Genomic DNA, 20066 nt, shown 5'->3' on the forward strand with positions numbered 1-20066 from the left:
GAGTCCACTCCAAGGTTTTGGGGCGTGTCTTGGCCTCTCTCTGATGAGTGTTCAGGCCCATAAGGACCACCTGAATGGCTCCTGGGCCACGCCCTGCTGGGGGAGACCTCTCTGTTTCCACCCTCACAGGTGCTGGGGGATGGCTGGCTCCCCCGGGTGGGCTGCCCGGCCCTTCAGGTAGGCCCTCGTCCCCCGAGCTCCAGGTGAGGATGGGCGGTAAAGGGGGGCCGGTTGAAAATAAAACAAACTCATTTAGTTGATTTCTCAAAGAGCCTCTAAGATCCTGATAAAGAAGAGAGGGGATGTTTCTCAAAATTAACGCGAAATGTGCTACCTCCTTAGTGACAATGGAAATCGAATTACAATAGCAAAGAGACCATTTTTCAGTTAGCACATTGGGGAGGAATTGGGAAAAACAATCCCCCCAAGCCCTCAGCGGTGGCCTGGAAACAGATCTGAGAAACCTGTTGTGGTAAATGTGTCTTTAGATCTGAAAAGCCCCCAGGACCCAATGTTTCTGCCCCTGGGACTTCACATGAGCACATGTCGTGGGGTCAGGGTGGCGTGGCCCTGGTGAACCGGTCACCCATGCGCCCCTACACAGGCAGGGTCGGCAGCAAGTATTGGAAACCCTTTCTTCAAGGTGCAGAGGCCCCAAAATGTGAGCCGCAATCGCCTCTGCGACATTTTCTCTTCTTTCCACTCTTTGTAATTATCCAATCTTTCTGTCCTGCGCGTATGAGAAGGAGGGAAGGCGCTCCGTGTGGCTTTGAGCAAACAACGCTGTGTCTGAGCCTCGGCTTGCTCGTCAATAAAGGTGAGCCAGTGCACCTGCCTCGTTGGGTCATTGGGGCAAAATGAAAACCTCGTGTGTGAAAGGCCCCACCCGAACCTGGGGCAGGATGGGGTGCTGCCTGGTGCCCATCTCCTTCCTTCCGGTGAGCCTCAGAGTAATCGATGAGGGCGCCGGAGGGGGCGGGCTGGAGGGGGGCAGCTGGGGAATGAGGTGAGGTGGCGGACCTGAAGCGTGCAGCTTTGACAGAAGTCCCCGGGCAATGTGTTCAGTGGGCGGCGGTCATCTCCGAAACCATCGGGAATCTTTGCTCCCTCCGTGTTGGGAGCATCCCGCTGGCAACCCCTGAGCTCAGGGTGGCCTTGAGGCGCACACAGAGAGCAGGCACAGGCCCCAGGCCCGCCCAGGGCCTCACTGCCTCAGGGAGAGACCTTTGCCCTGATCTCCAAACCACACCTGCCAGACTCGGGACCGGACCGAAGAAGAGGGTTCTCAAGCCGCCTCGCCTGGCCTCACTCCCTGGGCTAATGCACATTTTTAAACGCACCCGCCCCCCGCCCCCCCAATTCCCTTGTGAAACGAGTGCTACGTGCATTTGACTTTTTGCATGTAAAGCGACGCTAGGCTACACATACACATTTAAATGGGCCACATTTTTGTATCCCTGCTGCTGCATCAGGGGAGCCCCCTCTTTCTAGCGGGCCTGGAATGAAGGCATCTGGCGCGTAGTAGGCGCTCAACCTGTGAGTTACTGTTGCAATAGCAAGTACAATGACTCTGAAGCGTGGTGGGTGCAGGTGGCACGAGTTTTGTCCAAGGGCCCAACCAACCACCTGTTTCAGACAAAGAAGAGAGGTCTCGCCAAGCCTGGGCGGGGCCGAGGCCCGAATCTGCTCGGAAACTTTCGCAGTTGGACCGGTCCCCGGCGCCCTCCAGCCTGGCTGTGCAGGGGAGGGCTGGTCGCCGACAGCCCGGCGAGGCGCACCGTGATTGGCGGAAGTGCGCAGTGATTGACAGGCGCTCCGGCCGCTCAGCGGGCCGAGCCAGCGCCGCGTCCGCCCCGCCGCGTCAGGAGTGGAGCGAGGTCCGCGGCCCCGCCCCCGGGCCCGCCCCTCTCCGCGCGGAGGGCCGCGCTCGCGGGCTCTGGCCGCTGCTGGCGCCGCCCGCTCGTCCCGGCCGCTTCTCTCCGGCCCCGGCGAGTCCGGCTCCTCCCGACAACTTTGCTGCGGTCCCGGAGGCCCGAGAGCCATCGCGGCGCCGCGTGCGGCCCACTCGCGGGCCGGTGAGTACTTCGGCACCGGGGACGGCGGCGTGGGGGGGGGGGGGATGGAAAGAGATGCCGCCCGTCTCGGGCCTCAGTTTCCCCAAATGAGCCGATGGGCGGCCGGTCCCCACTTCTGCACAGTCCCCACTTCTGCACGTTCCCCAGAAATGGGAGGGCTGGAGTCCCGCCCGCTCCGCGGCCGCACGGCGACCCCTGCCCGAGAGGGGTCTCCCGAGGGGGGTGAGCGCCCCCCGGGCCCCATCGCCCCGGGAATCGTGGGGCACCGCGCGCCCCAAGCACTTCACGCCCTTGGACCTGCGAGCCTCGCCGCGAAACCCCCGTGTGGGGCGAGAGAGCCCGAAAGGCAGGCGGCCCGTGGTGGGAGCCCGTGGTGGGAGCCCGGCGGGTGGCCAGGGCCGCCCGGTCCCCGCAGCACCGTCCCGAGTTGCCCCGTCATGGCCCTTCCCCCGCGGCCGCCGTCGGTGGGACCCAGGGCCGCCTCAGTCCCTGCTGGGCCGCTGGAGGGGCTCCAGGGGCTCGGTGGGGTTCAGTTCCCGAGTGGGGACCGCCCCCCCGCAGCAGCCTCTGGGTCCGGCTAACGCGGGCGCAGCCTCCTGGGAAACTATGACAGTTACCCCCACCCCACCCCACCCCACTCCTGGGGAAGGGGGCGGGGCTGGCTGACGGGAGCCTGGCCCTCGGAACCATAGTTTCTGTTTTGAAAGATGAAGCGCTCTGGGACTCTGGCCCAGGCCTGTTGGGCTCCATGTGGAGACAGTTCGGGGCACTAACATTTGCACAGGACTTAGCCCTCTGGGTGGGCGCAGGGGTCGGAATCGGAGCTCCTGATCACCGTTCACCGGAGGAGCAGGCTGGCTGGGATTTGGTGACCTGCCCAGGCAGGCGCAGCCCCGCCTTCCCTCACCTTGGACAGTGACCCCTGGAGTTCGGCCTGTGGAAAGGGCTTTCCCTCCTGCCCCCATCCATCACTCACAGAGTCCTAGTCCCTCTGTGCAGGCGGCCGACCAACCGACCGACCGCCCTGCTGCCCCGCCGCCCGGGGAGGGGCCTGGGCTGGAGGCCACACTGGCTGGTGTCCCCTCCAGGGATCCTCCTGGGAGCCCCGAGGTGTCCGACCAGGGATTTTGACCGAAGTTCCTTTGTCTCCCCCGCTCCTCCCCCAGCAGGTGGACGCAGGAAAGGTTGCTAGGCGACCACCTCTCACCTTGCTTCCCAGGATGGAAGTCCCACTCAGGCCTCCTCTGGCCTCCCAGCCAAGGTCACAGAGGGGGTCCTGGCCTAGTCCTGGCCCCCAAAATGCTTGTGCTGCAGGACAGAGACCAACCCCTGGTCCCCGATGCCAGTGACAAGAAGAATCCTAATACAGAGGGGGGTTTATGCTTCATACGGCGCCCACGTCCCCGCCTCAGAAAGTAGGGCCACTGTGGTCCTTAGCCACAGACCCAGCGCCCTCTGCTTCCCCACCCTCACATTCAGTTAGTGGCGCCCCGTCTGTCCCGCTCCAGAGCTGTGCTCAGAGGCCTGCGCTGGGCCAGGCCTCCGCCCCGTTCCCGGGACGGCCACCTGCCCCCTCTCCTGGTGCCCCCATCCTGTCCCCACACAGCCCCACTGGTTCTTTAACTGCCATCCCCTGCTCAGCACCGCCCTCACCCCTCCGGCCCTAAGCCTGGCACTCCCTCAGGCCCTTCCCCCGCCACCCAGTCAGCCTCTTCTCTCATCCCCTGTCCCCTTCCCCGGGGGCCACTCCTCAGCCACCGGCACCTTCCCGGCCACATTGCTGGCTCACTCTCCCTCCGCTGCCTTTTCTGCCGGGCAGTCCCTGCTGGAATGCCCGACACCCCCCTTCCTCCACCCCGGCCTGGCTCATGCCTGCTGGTCCTGAACGCTTAGTCCCGGCCTCGCCTCCAGAATCCCGACCCTGGCTCTCTTCCACGCAGACTGAGGCCCGGCTCCGCCTCCCTGGTTGTCTCTTCGGGTGTCCTCCTTCCCATCCGGGCTGCGGAGCTCTCTCTGGGCAGGAAGGTGCCCGGGGTGCAGTGGACTCAGCGCTGGGGGACGCTGTGGCTGGACATTCCCCGCGACCCGCCCTTTGTTCCTGTGAACTTGGCACTTGGGAATGTTCCTTGGCGTGGCCCTTCGTTCCCTGGGGCAAAAATAGGCTCCTGGGAGCCTCCCGGGGCCTCGTGCCGGTCGTAAGGGGCCGCCCTGTGCCGGGGGCTGGGCCGAGCAGACATCCCACAGGTGGGTTTAAAACATGGGGTAAGCCCCAAAACCTTGCGCATTCATTACACAAAATTAGGGAAATACATTTAGAAAAAGAATTAAATAAAAACACCCGTAATCCCTCCACCCAGAGATCGTCAGTATTTTCCTCTTGGAGGCATTTTCTTCCATCTTTTTCTGTAGATAAACTTTGCTTTCATCCTAAATAGACGTCATGCTGCTTGGAATCCTGCCTGACAGTGTTACGCACACATTCTTCTGTTGTTTAAACGTGTGTGCGCACTGCACAGCTTTCAATGTCCTGAACAGCTGTTAACAGCTGTGCATCTGGAGGGACTGTAACCCCCTTAACCGCCCTCTGGACGGGGCCGGGAGGCTCAGCCGAGACCCACAGCAGCAGGAGGGCTCCGCAGGGGCAGAGTTGTGGCCCTGGAGGAACCCCACGTCTGGGGAGAGTGGACCCGGGAAGAGAAGGGCGTGGGGGTCGGGTGGCAGGGGCCCCTTTTTCAGAAACGCGCAGGTTTTGCGGGTTGGAATTCCAGCGTCCACGCTGAGCTGTGGCGGCTTTCCTGGCCCCGCGCTTCCTCGTCTGTGAAACGGGGCGGGGGTGAAGCCTAAGCCGTGTCTCCACCTATAACACCCGGATAGTACTGCCCCCCCGACAGGCTGTGAGGACCCCGGGAAGTCTGTGGGAAGCGCTGGGAACCGAGCACATTCCAGACACGTGTTTGTTGTCGTTAACAACAGCAATGCCCGGCGTACGTCAGCTCTCACTCAGGCGAGCTGCCCTCCGCCATTCCAGCAAGGTGGCACTGGATTCTGGGGCAGCAGGAGCCATGGAGATGGCCAGGAGCCGTGGCCCCAGGGCTCAAGTCCTGCCGTTTTTGCCAGCTCAGGTCGGCCGTGGCCCGCAGTGCCCGGGTGTGTATGCCGCGTCACCGCCTGTGTCCCGCCCACAGCCGGGGCACGCACTTGGGTCTGCACATGCCGCCGATGACGCGTTTTGCAGAAGTGGCCTCTTGGTCTGGTTCCCGGAAGCCTGGGGTTTGGACACAGGCCTGCACTGCTTTGATCTGTGGGCTGATTTGCGTGGCCTGACCGCGCTGCTGGCTTGCACCCGGGGGGTGTTTTACAACAAGGGCTGAGTCCCTCTGAGGCAGGAGCGTCCACATCGGAATCGACAGGGCTCTTTGATGGACACAGATCAGACCTGTGGGACCATGTGCAGCAGGGGACGGGGCAGACACGGCTGTGACGCCCCACTAGAGACGTGTCGGTCACCTACGCCATCAGCTCCATGCTCGGAGCCGGGTGTTGGGACATGTCCGGGGCCCTCACGCGCCCGCCACACCCCCATGCACCTCGTCGTCTGGTCTCACGTGGTCCTCAGTGTCCCCGAGCATGGGGTGGCGGTCCATTCGCAGTGGAGACTGAGGTGCAGAGAGGGGCGAGGCCCGCTCAGGACTGCCCAGCTGGTGGGGCGGCGCCAAGGGCAGGGAGCGGTGGCAGGTCAGGGGCCAGGTGCCCTCGCTGCCAGCCTGTGCCCGCTCTGCGCTCAGCGTCCTCACTCAGCGAGGAGGCGATGGGCCTGGAGTCTGGGAGGGGCCTCACAGGATCCCCACCGCGCACATGTCGGCGGGTTATGTCCCAGGGCCTGTGGCTGTCCTCACCGTGCCGGCGGTGTCTGTCCATGCTGCCACCAGCCTGAGCAGCGCTTTTGTGGACTGACTGAGCCCCCATCGTGAGCCGGTCCCAGGATCTGCTCAGACACCACATGGCTTACGTCACCCTGCGTTTCTGTGTGGTTCCTCTCTGGTGGCATTCGCGTTCTGAGATCTGTGTCCTGTGGTTCTGGCCTGGAGTGGGGCTGATCTGACTGAATCCCAGTCCCAGACTGAGGTCCCCTCCCCCGCCCCCCTGCTCCTGGGGGCGCTGAGGGCGAACCCTCCCTGGCCTCCAGCTGCTGTGACTGTCCTGTCTCCTGGGCCCTGGGTCGCAGCCGCACCACTCCAGTCTCTGCCTCTGCCTTCTGGTCACGTGGTCTCCTCTGTGTCTCTGTTCCCTCCTCTCCTGGCAAGGACGCCCCTCATGGATTAGGCTCTAGGCTCTGCCACACCCGATGACCTCCTCCGAAGAGCTTTAGTTCCTCTGCGAGCCCCCTTCCCAGGTCAGGTCAGCTCCGCAGACTTGGGGTGGACGGTCATGGAGGCCAGGCCACCAGGCAGCCCTCCACAGCAGGCTGCTTCAGGGCATCCCCCTCGCTGCTCAGATGGGGACACCAGGCCGTGTGGCTCGTGCCCCGTGAGGCGGGGACTCAAGGTCTCAGATGTTGGGGCCTGAGCTCCCCCGACGGCTGGGCCCCGTCGAGCTTTGCTCCCTCGGTTTCCTCCTCTGTAAAGTGGGGAGGTCTTAGGGGGCTGTTGTGATGTTGGGCAGCCCCCAGCCGGTCCCTTGCTGTCTCCTTTCTTTCCCTAAAGAGGAGGCCTGAGCGGGCCCAGCTGGGGATCCGGGTGTGTCTGACCCGCAGCTTCTCTCGCCGGCAGGATGGACGCCAGCGCCCCTCCTCCGAGCCCCTCCCGCCCACAGCCGTCGCCACCGGCACAGCCCCAGGCCCGCTCCCGGCTCAATGGCACTTCCTCGGTAAAACAGGAGAAGAGTGGAGCGCCCAGAGCTCCTGGACCCCAAGTTGGACCTGGACCAGATATGGGAGAAGCCGGGGCCCCAGCAGCACCCCCGGCCCTTCGTGCCAGGAGCCGAGAAGGAGTGGACAGAACGGGTAAGGGTTTGGGGCCTGGGAAGCTGGAGGGCCCTCAGCCCGGGCCGGGCTGTTCCCTGGGCGCAGTGTAGGGGGAGCCCCGAGTACACGTGTGGGCCAGGCCCCTCCAGCTTCCTCCTGTGGGGCTTCCCCTGCGGGTCAGGGCCCAGCACGCCATCGCATGCAGACGGGATGCCACGTGTCCTTACTTTATTTATAACCAGCTCGGACCTGCTCACACTGGGCTGGTTCCGCACCAGGCACTGTGAGGGGGGTGGTAAGAAAGGCTTCCCCTCCCCCAGGGCTGGGGAAGCTCGTGCCGTCCCCTCTCCATGTGGCCACTCCTCGGGCCATATGGTCTGGGCCCCACGTGGCCACTCCTCAGGGCCAGCTGCCACTGGAACGAGCCTGCACCCTGCTCTGTGGTCCTGCTCCGGGCCAGGTCCGAGCGCTTTGCAGGTGGAGAATCCTGTTCTCCTCTTCCCGGGTTTCACCCCTCCTCCCTGCACCCCGAGACCACTGTCTTCCCCGTGCTGCGTGGGAGCCACGGCCCACAGTCCACCGGCACCACCTCCACCTGCGGCAGCCCAGCCTGACTCTAAAGGCTGTGCCGCCTCTGACGCTTTCCGACCTCATCCCACGGCAAGACATGCACGCGCTGCTGTCACCTGGCGTGCCGCCCACGGGCACACTCGCACACTCAGTCAGTGGGGACAGATTCCCACAACTGTGCTCAGCCATGTGTGTGCTGCAGTCTGCTCGTCTCCCTTCTGCTCCTTTTATCTAAAAACCAGGGGCCCAGTGCACGAATTCACGCACCTTGAAAGGAACTGTGGGCCACAAGGCTGCAGTGGGCACAGGGGTGGGTCTCGGCCCATCCTCCGCGCCCCGCCCTGTCCCTCCCAACCGCGGCCCCTGGTCCCACGTCTGCCGGCAGCCCTGCTTCCACCTGCTGACGGCACAGAGTGATTGGGGCCAGTGCTGTCAGCGGGTGCGAGCAGCGCAGCCCTGATCACCCCTCAGGAGCAGGGGGAGGTGGAGAAGCCCTCAGGGGCGATCAGGCAGCCACCACTCACACCCACTAATGACACGCCAAGCGATGGAGGCCGATGCTGGGCGCCAGCAGCAGGTGTGAGCGCCGGGCAGGACCACGGCGCGCGGGAGCAAAGAATTTTTAGTAACCACCAGAGGCTCGCCCCGATGACAGCGACCAGCGCCCCGTGCTCCACCATCCCACCGCAGCCAATGCCCTCATGTTCCACGCTCTGCCGCCTGCTGCCCACGCCCACCATGTTCCACGTGCACCCCCTGGTGGTCAGTGCACCTCATAGCCACCGGTTGTTCTGCCATTCAGTCTATTTGTATAGTAGGGTTTTATATATACTGTATTTTCCGACGTATAAGATGACTTTTTAACCCAGGAAAATCTTCTCAAAAGTCAGGGGCAGTCTTATACGCCAGGTGTCTTTTTTTTTTTTTTATTGTTTAAAGTATTACAAATAGTAGTACATATGTCTCCTTTTTTTTTCCCCCTTGACCTGCCCCCAGCCTCCCCAACCCCCCAGCACATGCCTTCATTTTTATTTGGTGTACGTTGGAAGAGGGGTAGTCTTATAGGGTAGTCTTATACGGCGAGTATATGCCAAACTCTATATTTTAACTGGAAAAGTTGGGGGTCGTCTTATACGCCCAGTCGTCTTATATGCCGGAAAATACAGTATATAGATAAGCACTGCTTGCCGGCAGTTGAATGCGACCCTGGTGGGCGGAAACCTGTGCCACAAAACTCTGTGGTTGGCTGCCAGTTTAGTTCTCCCGAGCTTTTCCCAACCGGACTCCGGAGCAAATGTCTGGGCACGCGGGCTGTGTGTCTGTCGGGTGCCGTGGCCCAGAGGGGCCTCGGAGATGGGCTGTGTTTCCCCCAGAGGGGCCCTGAGTTACGGAAGCCCAGGCTCCTCCCCCCGCACAGTCACGCTCTCCTCACCGCTCCAGAGACTAGCGCAGGAGTGATGGGGCTGGGCCGGCAGCCCCGTGCACCTGTGAAGTGGGCGGGGTCGTACCGAGCCCGAGGCATCCACGTGAGGGCTGTGCGGGCGCCGGGACCTTGTACACTGGGGGACATTCCTCAGGCCCGTGCCTGCGGAGTCCCGCTGAGTCCCCGCCCCTCACCCCTGCAGGGACCTGCCTGTGCCCCCCAGAGACGGGCCGTCTCTTGAGCTGTGGTACTTGACAGGCTTCACGCTGTCACCAAGCACCTGCTGGCCCCCGGCTCCTTCCCTGAGGTCCCTTTCAGGCCTCCTGTTGGGGTGTCCTTGCACGTGAATGCGTCCATTGAGTTTAACTAAACACCTCTCTGGTGACTGGCCATAAGGTCAGCTCAGGGCTGTGTGTCTGTGTTTGGGGCTTGTGTGTGTATTAGATTATGCCACAAACTACATGTGTGTGCACATGTGTGCGTGTGGGGGGATGCTTGCCTTTTCTCCCCCACCACCAGAGGGCGGGACCCTGTGCCGTCTCTCCCGTTCCTGGCTGCATCCCCCCAGGGGGTCTGTGAGTTCCAGAAGCCCAGCCCCAGTCCACCTGCTCACGCTCCCCTCACCTCTCCAGCGCGCCCCGCTGGTCTGGATGTTTTCCCGGGAGAGGCCACTGCCAAGGCGACTCCCCAGCTCCGCAAGGCCCCACGCAGCGCCCCCTGTGATGAGCACCGCTGTGGGGTCACTGTCCCCGGGCGTTAGGGGACCCCTCACCGCAGGGGGAGTGCTGCTGTTGTCCCCACTTGATGAGGAAACCGAGTCACAGACTGGCCCGGGTGACCGCTGCGAGTGAAGGGCCACCGAGTCTCCGTCCTACCCCAGCCCTCCCACCCGCGCCTGGGCCCTCGGCTCAGTGCCGCAGACCAGGCTCCCGTCCGTCCAGTTCCTGCTGGGCCAGCCCCGACGGGCGCTCTGATCTCCGTCTCCTCGGGGAGCCCCGAGTGCTCTGCTTTTACCCCCAAGCTCTGGGCGGGCCAGGGCCGGCCCGAATCTCAGCCCAGCCACACGCCTTCCTCCTCGGGCTGCAGAGGCCGATGCAGAACAGCCCTGGGAGGACGGAGTCAGGCCTGGATGCTTCAGATAAGACGTCAGGAAGCATGTGGTTTCTGTGTGGTCCTGCCCCTGACGGGGGGGGGAGAGGAGGGAGGGGGAGAAAGGAGGGGTGAGAGAGAAGGGGAGGGGAGGACAGGGAAGGACAAGTCCTGGGCAGGTGGGCAGCCTCGGGGTCCCAGCCCCCCACATCTGGGCTGTGCAGTCAGCAGCTGGCCGCAGCCGCAGGACTGCCGAGTCCCCGAGGCTCCCGCTGCCCGCACCAGGCCAAGTCCTCGCTTGGGCAGCCGCAGGGCCACCGACAGGGACGGTGGCTGGCACCTCTGGGTGAGGGTGCAGACGGCCAGGAAGTGTTCACCTCAGCGTTGTCTGAGGGCCTGTCCAGCCGGGTGCGGAGACAGTGGGCAGGAGGGGAGGTGCTGGGTGTGTGAGGGAGGAAGGACCGGGCCATGCAGGCGTCCTGGGCACGGGCTGTGAGGCTCCTGGCGCCCTGGGCAGGTGAGGGGTCAAAGAGTGGGGCCCAGGGTCAGCCAGCCAAGCGGGGCTTGAGGCTCAGGTTTTGTGGACGCCGGCTCTGGACCTGAGACAGCGCCCCTTCCTCACAAACCTGTGGAGGGGGCAGTGACCGCGGAGGGAGGCGGCTCTCGCTGGGCCGCGGCACTTTGATGCTGAAGGCGCTTCACCCCGGCAGGCTTCCCTCCACACCCCCTCCCGGTGCGCCCGCACCCAGGAGGCCCCGCTGAGCTGTCCCCTTTAGTCTGAGTCCTCCGCCAGGAAGTGCGCCCCGGGGCTGAGTGGGGACAGCACCCAGGAGGACTGGCCGTGGGCCTCGGGGCCCTGAGGACCGGCGCCGGGGAAGGGGCGGTCGTCCTGGCCTGAAGCGTCCGCCGGGGAGTCCCCCGTGGACCGTAGCGAGGAAACCCCGCCGGAACTTGGCGGGATGTCACCGGGAGGCCAGGTGCCTCGTGAAGTCCTCCTCCCCGTGCGCTGTCCCCAGCCCTGCCCAGCCTTGAAGGTGGGTCACCTTAGGCCACTGCCCTGCCTCCCCCGCCCGGAGTCCTGTGTCCCGCAGACTCGGGAGCCCAGCACAGGTGGAGGGAGGCGCCGCTGAGCAGAGCCTGGCGGAGCCTGAACGGCGGGAGGCCGGACATGGGGCGTGTGAGTGGGGGCTGCTCCTGTTTCTTTTCCCTCTGCCTGCTGTCTCCAGAGACATCCAGAGAGGGACAGTTCCTTAGTTTCTAAGAAGCACCTACTATGTGGCGGCAGCACCGCAGCCACAGCCGCGTGTCACTGCCAGGTGGGCCACCTGCCCGGTGGGTGTGGCGATGGGCGGAGGCGAGGTGCGCAGTGGGCAGGGCCCGAGTACTGGTTGTAAAGGAAAGAGGGGGTGGGTGAAAGGTGATCTTTTTCAGAAGCTATTGTTACGAGCACCGCGGGAGGTGACAGTGAGCTCGGTGAGGGGTGACGTGCTGTCACGGGCTCACTTTTTAGAGAGGGACGTGCAGCGCGAGCATGAGGCGCTTGGTCGGGTGCCTGACTGGTCGTCAGCTAGGAGCACAGCCCCCGCAATGCCACACGGGATGGCGTGTGGCCCCTTGTAAAGCGGAGGGGACCAGGAATCCCCTCGCGGCCTGGCTGCCCCCTCAGCGGGCTTTCCGAGCCACTGGAATGGTAAATCCCACCACAGGTTGACGTGGAATGGGTTATAACTCTATTTAAATCCTTATCTCAAAATGCATGTGCACTGATTGCGGCTTCCAAAAACCGTGTGTGTCTAGACTGCAATCTCAGGAATCGTGCCTTGGGTCTGTGGGGGGAGGGGGTGCTGGGCATCGGGGTGCAGGTTCGGTATTGAGGTGGGGCCTCCTAGCACTGCAGTCAGGCAGCGAGCCGAGGGAGGTGGGGGACTCGGGTCTGTGGGTCCGTCCTCCCCAGGCGCCCAGAGACGAGCAGAGCCTGAGCTGACTGCCCAGCTGCTGTGCTCCCTCCTGCCGTGGGGCATCATGGGTGTCTTCTCTCACCTCCCGGCCCGGGTTTCACCGAGACGTGCTCCAGGTCGGCCGTTCGTGCTGTCCTCCCGGCCCCTGCCCAGCGACAGGCGGCTCCGTGACATTGTTTTTCCTCTTAAAGGGCCCGTGAAGGGAGACATGGAAACGCCCTTTGAAGAAATCCTGGAGAAGGCCAAGGCCGGGGACCCCAAGGCACAGACGGAGGTGAGGCCCGCGGTGTCGGGTGGGGGCTCAGGCGTGGCTCCCAGAACAGCGGGCCCGGACGAGAGCTCCGTGGCCACGGAGGTCGGTGCCGGGGGTTGGTGCCGTGTGGACGGGCTTGGGTGCAGCGTGGTGATGCCGCCATGTGCCTGGCCCCTGTTGTGTTTCTTTGTGTGCCCGGCCGTTCCTGCCACCTCTTTGGGGAGCTCACATGACTCTCCTGTGTCCTGCTCACACCTGGTCTTGGGCACCACCTCCTCCAGGATGCCTTCCCTGCTCCCTGCCTGTCCTTGCCCCACCCCACTCTCCTTGCATCTGGGGAGGGGGTGCCTGTGAGGAGCGGGTGCCCAGAGGGTCCCACAGGCCCAGCGTAATGCAGATGCCAGTGGGACCCCGTTCCTGCAACCTTGTTTCTTGGCCTGGGTGACAGAGGAGGCTGGCCCGGCACAGGGAGAGGGAGGGGGTCCAGGAAGCCTGAGGTTGCCCGGCTGTGGGGGTCAGGTCAGGGGCCGGCTGCAGGGATCAGGTCAGGGCCTGGGCGGCTGTGGGGGTCAGGTCAGGGGCCGGCTGCTGGGATCAGGTCAGGGGCCGGGCCGGCTGTGGGGGTCAGGTCAGGGGCCGGCTGCAGGGATCAGGTCAGGGGCCGGGCCGGCTGTGGGGGTCAGGTCAGGTCAGGGGCCGGCTGTGGGGGTCAGGTCAGGCGAGGAGGAGGAGCCCCTGCTGAGCAGGCGTAAGCGGCGTCTCCCTCGCAGGTGGGGAAGCACTACCTGCAGCTGGCGGGCGACGCGGACGAGGAGCTCAACAACTGCACGGCCGTGGACTGGCTGACCCTGGCCGCCAAGCAGGGCCGGCGCGAGGCCGTCAAGCTGCTCCGCCGCTGCCTGGCCGACAGGAAAGGTGGGTGCGGTGGGGCTCGGAGCCGCCGCAGCTCAGGTGGGGCTGATGCCTTGAAAACCCGGATTGGTGGTGGTGGTAGCCAGAGCCCCTCACCCCCCGCCTCCATCCTGAGCCGGCCACGCCCTGCGCTGTCCGAGCAGGTCAGTGCGTCCCCACGGCGGAGGCAGAGCCAGTGGTGCCCAGAGGCCATGAGGGAGCCCGTCAGGCCGAGGACCAGGGGTCTGAGGAGCGAGCGGGAGGACAGGTGGCCCCGCGCCCACCCACAGTGGCTGCTGGGTGTGGTGGGCGCCCACAGGGACTGGGCCCAGTGTCCTTTCGGACAGATGTCCTTTTCTGCCTGGTGACCAAAGGGGCCTGGGACGCCCCTCCCGTGAGTCCCTTCCAGGCCCCTGGGGCAGAGCCTGGCTCGGGGGGCGGGGCGGGCCCTGATGCGCCCGTCCCTCAGGCATCACCTCCGAGAACGAGCAGGAGGTGAAGCAGCTGTCCTCCGAGACCGACCTGGAGCGGGCCGTGCGCAAGGCGGCGCTGGTCATGTACTGGAAGCTCAACCCCCAGCGGAAGAAGCAGGTGGCCGTGTCCGAGCTGCTGGAGAACGTGGGCCAGGTCAACGAGCACGGTACGCGGCTTCCCCAAGGGTCTCCCGCGGCCTAGGGAGGGGCCTCTGGGCATCCCCTGTGCCCGGGCTCCTTCCTGGGGGCGGGTGGTGACCCGAGAGGCATCTTGGTGTGACACTTGGGGCCACCCTGGAGCCCAGAAACCCCGCAGTGGCACAGCCCAGCCCCACCCGCTGCCCCTCCGCTCTGTCACGCTCTGCCCTCCTGCGGGTCCTCCCTCGGCGGGTGGCACGCGGGAAGAGCCCAGGTGGGTTGTGGCCGATGACGGGTGTTGACAAAAGGGCAGACATGTTGGTGCAGCTGTGTTCACTCCGGAGCAGACCGGACGGAGCCCCAGCAGTAGGGCTGGGACACGGGACGCAGAGTCTAGGCCAGGGAGGACCGGTTATGCTGACCAGAGGTCTCAGTGTGCCCATAAAGGGGACGCGCTGTGCCCAGAGGGGCACTGAGTCACCCTGGTGGGTGGAGGCCGAGAGGTGGCTGCCAGAGGCTCCAGGCCCTGTGGTCCCAGAGCTCGGGGACCCCGGAGAGCACGGCTGGTTTGCAGGGCTGCCGCCTTCACCCTCACTCCCTCTGTCCCTGCAAATGAGGGGGGCACAGCTGGGCCCTGTGGTCCCAGAGCTCGGGGACCCCGGAGAGCACGGCTGGTTTGCGGGGCTGCCGCCTTCACCCTCGCTCCCTCTGTCCCTGCAGATGGAGGGGCACAGCCGGGCCCCGTCCCCAAGTCCCTGCAGAAGCAGCGGCGGGTGCTGGAGCGCCTGGTCAGCAGCGAGTGTGAGTACGGCCGCTCTTCCTCCGCCCGTGGCAGCTCCACGCAGCCGTGCCCGCACCCCGTGCCCGCGTGCACTGCGCCCCCGGGTCTTGGGGCGTGATGGGTGTCAGTTCTGGGCACGGGACCCGGACCCTAGCCATGGGAGCATGCGCCTGAGCGGGAAGGCAGACACGGTGGTCCCTGCGGGCCCTGGGCACATCGGGTCCTGGGCGAGTCAGCAAGGGTGGGCGGCACCCCGCAGGGAGAGTGGGGGCTCCGCACCCAGCACGGGCTGTGGGGTGGAGGGCAGAGAGTGGGGGGGTGGGGGAAGGGATGGAGGATCGGGGGCTCCGGGAGCTGGGGTGCCTTCGGGACGTCCAGTTAGGAGACACCTTCAGGTGCCCTGTGTGCAGCGGCAGCGTGTGAGTGCGCTCCTGGTCACAGCCCTGGGAGCCCACTCGGGGGAGACACGGTGGTGGGGGACCCAGGGCCGCTCAGTTGCCTCGGGGCGGGAGGGCATCGTACTGAGGGCACGTCCCACTCTCCGGCCGTGCAGGTGGGAAATGTGTCTGGAAGGGGCCGGCTCTGGGCAGATCCAGCACTGAGGGTGGGCCCTCGGCTCCTGCTCTGTTCCGGGGCAGCCGTCTGCCTCGTGCGCTCTCTCTCTCTCTCTCCTCCTTGGCCGGGTCCTCACCCACCGCCCAGGACAGAGATGGGTGTCTGAGCCCCTGTCTCAGTGTGGCCCAGCCACTGCCCACCTCGCCGCCCAGGCGGTGCCAGCCCTCCGGGCGGTGACAGCCTTGCCGTGCCCTTCTCTCCACTTCAGCCAAGAACTACATCGCGCTGGACGACTTCGTGGAGATCACCAAGAAGTACGCCCAGGGCATCCTCCCCACCGACCTGTTCCTGCAGGACGATGAGGATGACGAGCTGGCGGGCAAGAGCCCCGACGACCTGCCCCTGCGCCTGAAGGTGAGCGCGGCGCCCCCGGGCGGCCTGCCCTCCGCGTCTGAACAACGCTGAGCGGGAGCAGGGTGCCCGCGCTGCGGCCCAGTGTGATTCAGATGACGTCACTTGGAGAAACTTAGCTTACGGTACAGGATGGAGGGTAATTCCTGCAGAACAAGAGCTGGTGCCCAGGAGAGCGGGGGACCCAGGTGCAGGGGGACCCCGGGTGCAGGGACGCCAGGTTGTTTGGTCTGCGGGGGCTCAGGGAGAGGCGGGTAGTGAGCAGAGTGGTGAGGAGGTGACCGGGGCCAGGCTGAGGGCAGGGGGCATGCCCTTCCCCGCCGTCAGCCGCGAGCAGCCCCACATGCCTGACTGAGCGAGGAGTGCACACGTGTGGAGAGCGAGGAGTGGCGGGCCAGGCTGTGACAGCCGTGTTTCCTTGCGGAGACCGGGGTTGCAGACACCAGGTGGCCACCTGCTCTCTCACACACTTCCCCGGCTCACTGGGCTGAGCCGCGTGCGCCGTCTCACCTGCAGAGAACGCCAGGGGGTGAGGCCGGGTGGGCCGGGAGGGGCGCAGGGGGCCAAGTGAGGCCGGGTGGGCCGGGTGGGGCGCAGGAGGCCAAGTGAGGCTGGGTGGGCTGGGTGGGCCGGGTGGGGCGCAGGAGGCCAAGTGAGGCTGGGTGGGCCGGGTGGGGCGCAGGAGGCCAAGTGAGGCTGGGTGGGCTGGGTGGGCCGAGTGGGGCGCAGGAGGCCGGGTGAGCACCTACACAGAGAGAACTGCCCAAGCAGCGGCCCAGGCACCTCAGTGCAAGGCCAAAGCCGGGCTCCATTAGGCCGCCTGTTCTAGAACTTTCTTTGTCATTGAAAAGTTCTCTCAACCATGTGATTGTGTGGCCTCACGGGCAAAAAACAGTGGCCCTGGGCGTCAGGATAGGGTTTCAGATTGGTGGCCAGGAGCCAGCCCCGGGGGGACCCATGCCGGCTCCCTCAGAGCTGCCGCGCCGTTGGTCACAGAGGAGGACGGGAGCGGTGGCCGCCCTGGGGGAGCCTTTGGCCTGTCTTGCCATTTCGAGGTCCCTCCGTGCGGGACCAGTGAGCAGGCTGGTCGGCCGTTGCAAAGGGCCCTCCAGGGAAGCCTGGGGCAGGACCCTCCACAGAGGCCTCTTTGCTCTCCAGCAAGCGCCCCAAGTCCCCACGGAGGCTCCGCTGCGGTGCCCGGGCGCCCCGGTGCCCCAGCGCCCTCCCCACAGGCGGGAGCCTGCGCCGCTGCTGCCGGAGGCTGCTGGCCCGGGAGCCGGCGGCCGGCCCCAGTTTGCTCGTTGGCTCTCTGACTTGCTAGTGGCGGTGACATGCTCAGAGGCCCTCAGTCTCCATGCACACGTGTGTCCTACCCTGTCCCTGGGAGCCCCCCCGCTGCTAGCCAAGGCTCTCGGGCAGATGACAGCCACCTCCCCGGGTGGCCATCAGCTGTGCCCACGCAGAGGGTCTGTCCTGAGGGCGTGGAGGAGGCGGTGCTGCCCACCTCACCCGGGCTGAGGGCACCCTCCTCCCTTCCCTTGCCCCTCCACACCCAGAACCCTGCCCTCCACACCACACTGCCAGGACGGGCCACTGTTTCACCCCCTCCAGTCCCCTCCCACGTCCCCCGAGCTCCGGCAGGGCCGCCAGCTCCTGGGATTTCTGCCTGGAAACCAGGCAGGTGTGGGGTCCACCCTGGATGGGGGAAGCACCCCACCTCCTTCCCGAGGCCGCTCCCAGCTCAGCTCCCCACCAGCCTCATTCACCCTTTGCTGCGGCCCAGGCCGAGGGTTGCCTCTGCCCTCTGCCTGGGTGCAGGCTGGTAACCAAGGCAGGGAAGGGCTGCACTTGATGTGGTTGTGTGTCTGTCCTAAGCGGGATGGGTGGGCGGGGTGTATGGGGGTGTGGGGGGGGTGGGGGGTGGGCGGGGGTGTATGGGGGTGAGGGGGGGGGGGCGGGGGGCGGGGGTGTATAGGGGGGAGTGGCTGGTTCCTCAGGTCTCCTGACACCAGCGAACACATCCCGCCCGCCCAGCCCTGTTGCAGTTGAACCACCTCCACTCAGTAGGCGGCCACACCCGCTCTCCACCTTCACACACGGCTCCTCTGGAGCCCCTGCCCCCACTGCCATCCCGGGACTGTTGGAGCCCAGCGTGGGCTTGTGGGGTGCGGTTCCTGTCCCCTGAGCAGGTGGGGAGCCCCGAGGCACGGGTGGGATGAGGTGTGCCCGGCCGCCCAGGGTGCTGTTGTGTGGACAGGGTGAGGCCCGTGGGGCGAGGAGGGCCCAGGGACGGGTGGAAGTGACCCACGAAGAGGGTGTTTCATGGAAAGACCCGCGCAGACGGGGGCCAGAGCTGGGTGGCTGCCTCCTGGGGGTCGTGAGGGACAGCGAGCAGGCTCCTGGCTCCACCCTCGTCTCGCCCCCTCCCCCGCAGGTGGTCAAGTACCCGCTGCACGCCATCATGGAGATCAAAGAGTACCTGATCGAGATGGCCTCGCGCGCGGGCATGCACTGGCTGTCCACCATCGTCCCCACCCACCACATCAACGCCCTCGTCTTCTTCTTCATCATCAGCAACCTGACCATCGACTTCTTCGCCTTCGTCGTGCCCCTGGTGGTCTTCTACCTGTCCTTCGTCTCCATGGTCATCTGCACCCTCAAGGTCTTCCAGGACAGCAAGGCCTGGGAGAGCTTCCGCACGCTCACCGGCCTGCTGCTGCGCTTCGAGCCCAACCTGGACGTGGAGCAGGCCGAGGGCAACTTCGGCTGGAACCACCTGGAGCCCTACGCGCACTTCCTGCTGTCGGTGGCCTTCGTCATCTTCTCCTTCCCCCTCGCCAGCAAGGACTGCATCCCCTGCTCGGAGCTGGCCGTGGTGGCCGTCTTCTTCACCGCCACCAGCTACATGAGCCTGAGCAGCTCCGCCGAGCCCTACACCCGCAGGGCGCTGGTGACCGAGGTGGCCGCCGGCCTGCTCTCCCTCCTGCCCAGCCTGCCCTTCGACTGGCACGGCCTGAAGCTGCTGGGCCAGACCCTCCTCACGGTGCCCGTGGGCCCCCTGGTGGTGCTGAACGTCAGCCTGCCCTGCCTGCTCTACGTCTACCTGCTCTTCCTCTTCTTCCGCATGGCGCAGCTGCGGCGCTTCCGGGGCACCTACTGCTACCTGGTCCCCTACCTGGTCTGCTTCATGTGGTGCGAGCTCTCCGTGGTCATCCTGCTCCACGCCACCGGCCTGGGGCTGGTCCGCGCCTCCATCGGCTACTTCCTCTTCCTCTTCGCGCTCCCGGTCCTGGCGGCCGGCCTGGCGCTCACGGGCGCGGTGCAGCTTGCCCTCTGGCTCGTGTCGCTGGAGCTCACCAAGGTCGCGGTCACCCTGGCGCTCTGCAGCGTGCCCCTGCTGCTGCGCTGGTGGAGCCGGGCCAACCTCTCGGTGCTGGAGGTGGTCCGGTCGCTGACGCGGAGCTCCGTGGTCAAGCTCATCCTGGTGTGGGTCTCGGCCATCGTGCTGTTCTGCTGGTTCTACGTGTACCGCTCGGAGGGCATGAAGGTGTACAACTCCACGCTGACCTGGCCGCAGTACGGCGCCCTGTGCGGGCCGCGGGCCTGGAAGGAGACCAACATGGCGCGCACCCAGATCCTGTGCAGCCACCTGGAGGGCCACCGCGTCACGTGGACGGGCCGCTTCAAGTACGTGCGGGTGACGGACATCGACAACAGCGCCGAGTCGGCCATCAACATGCTGCCGTTCGTCATCGGCGACTGGATGCGCTGCCTGTACGGCGAGGCCTACCCCGCCTGCAGCCCCGGCAACGCCTCCACGGCCGAGGAGGAGCTGTGCCGCCTCAAGCGGCTGGCCAAGCACCCCTGCCACATCAAGCGGTTCGACCGCTACAAGTTCGAGATCACCGTGGGCATGCCCTTCGGCGCCAACGGCAGCCGCGGCCCCGAGGAGGACGACGTGACCAAGGACATCGTGCTGCGGGCCAGCAGCGAGTTCAAGGACGTGCTGCTGGGCCTGCGCCAGGGCAGCCTCATCGAGTTCAGCACCGTCCTGGAGGGCCGCCTGGGCAGCAAGTGGCCCGTCTTCGAGCTCAAGGCCATCAGCTGCCTCAACTGCGCGGCCCAGCTGGCGCCCGCCCGGCGCCACGTGAAGATCGAGCAGGACTGGCGCAGCACCGTGCACGGCGCCGTGAAGTTCGCCTTCGACTTCTTCTTCTTCCCCTTCCTGTCGGCCGTGTGAGGGCGCGGCCCCGCGGGTGGGGGGGGGGGGGGGCGGGGCGCGGCTGCCCGGCCAGCCGGCGCAACACTAATGCTGAGTGTGCGTGTGTGTGCGTGTGCTCGCGTGTGCACGTGCAGGGGCCTTTGTCGTGTGCAGCTGGCCGCCTCCGCCAGCTGCCTGCTTCAGCTCTGCCACTTGGAATGCCCAGCGGCATGGAAATTGCATGCACGGCCTGACCCCGTCCCGACCTCCCCGCGTGAAGCTAGG

The 20066-nt window shown here is 65.7% G+C and overlaps 1 protein-coding gene across 1 annotated transcript; it reads left to right on the forward strand.

Moving 5' to 3' along the window:
• Positions 1-1924: 1924 nt before the first annotated feature.
• On the forward strand, positions 1925-19850 carry WFS1 (wolframin ER transmembrane glycoprotein). The gene is made up of 8 exons (XM_008150946.3): positions 1925-2075; positions 6845-7077; positions 12270-12352; positions 13102-13246; positions 13692-13862; positions 14554-14634; positions 15438-15583; positions 18015-19850. The coding sequence occupies exons 2-8, from the start codon at positions 6846-6848 to the stop codon at positions 19818-19820; spliced, it is 2664 nt and encodes an 887-aa protein (XP_008149168.2). The 5' UTR covers positions 1925-2075; position 6845; the 3' UTR covers positions 19821-19850.
• Positions 19851-20066: the final 216 nt, after the last annotated feature.

This window comes from Eptesicus fuscus, chromosome 2, assembly GCF_027574615.1.
Source record: "Eptesicus fuscus isolate TK198812 chromosome 2, DD_ASM_mEF_20220401, whole genome shotgun sequence".
In the NCBI taxonomy this organism is placed as follows: Eukaryota; Metazoa; Chordata; class Mammalia; order Chiroptera; family Vespertilionidae; genus Eptesicus; species Eptesicus fuscus.

Coding starts and splice junctions, on each gene's coding strand:
- WFS1 (XM_008150946.3), top strand. CDS start 6,846: ATGGACGCCAGCGCCCCTCCTCCGAGCCCCTCCCGCCCACAGCCGTCG. Junction 12,353..13,101: donor ACCCCAAGGCACAGACGGAG/GTGAGGCCCGCG, acceptor TCTCCCTCGCAG/GTGGGGAAGCACTACCTGCA. Junction 14,635..15,437: donor GCGCCTGGTCAGCAGCGAGT/GTGAGTACGGCC, acceptor TCTCCACTTCAG/CCAAGAACTACATCGCGCTG.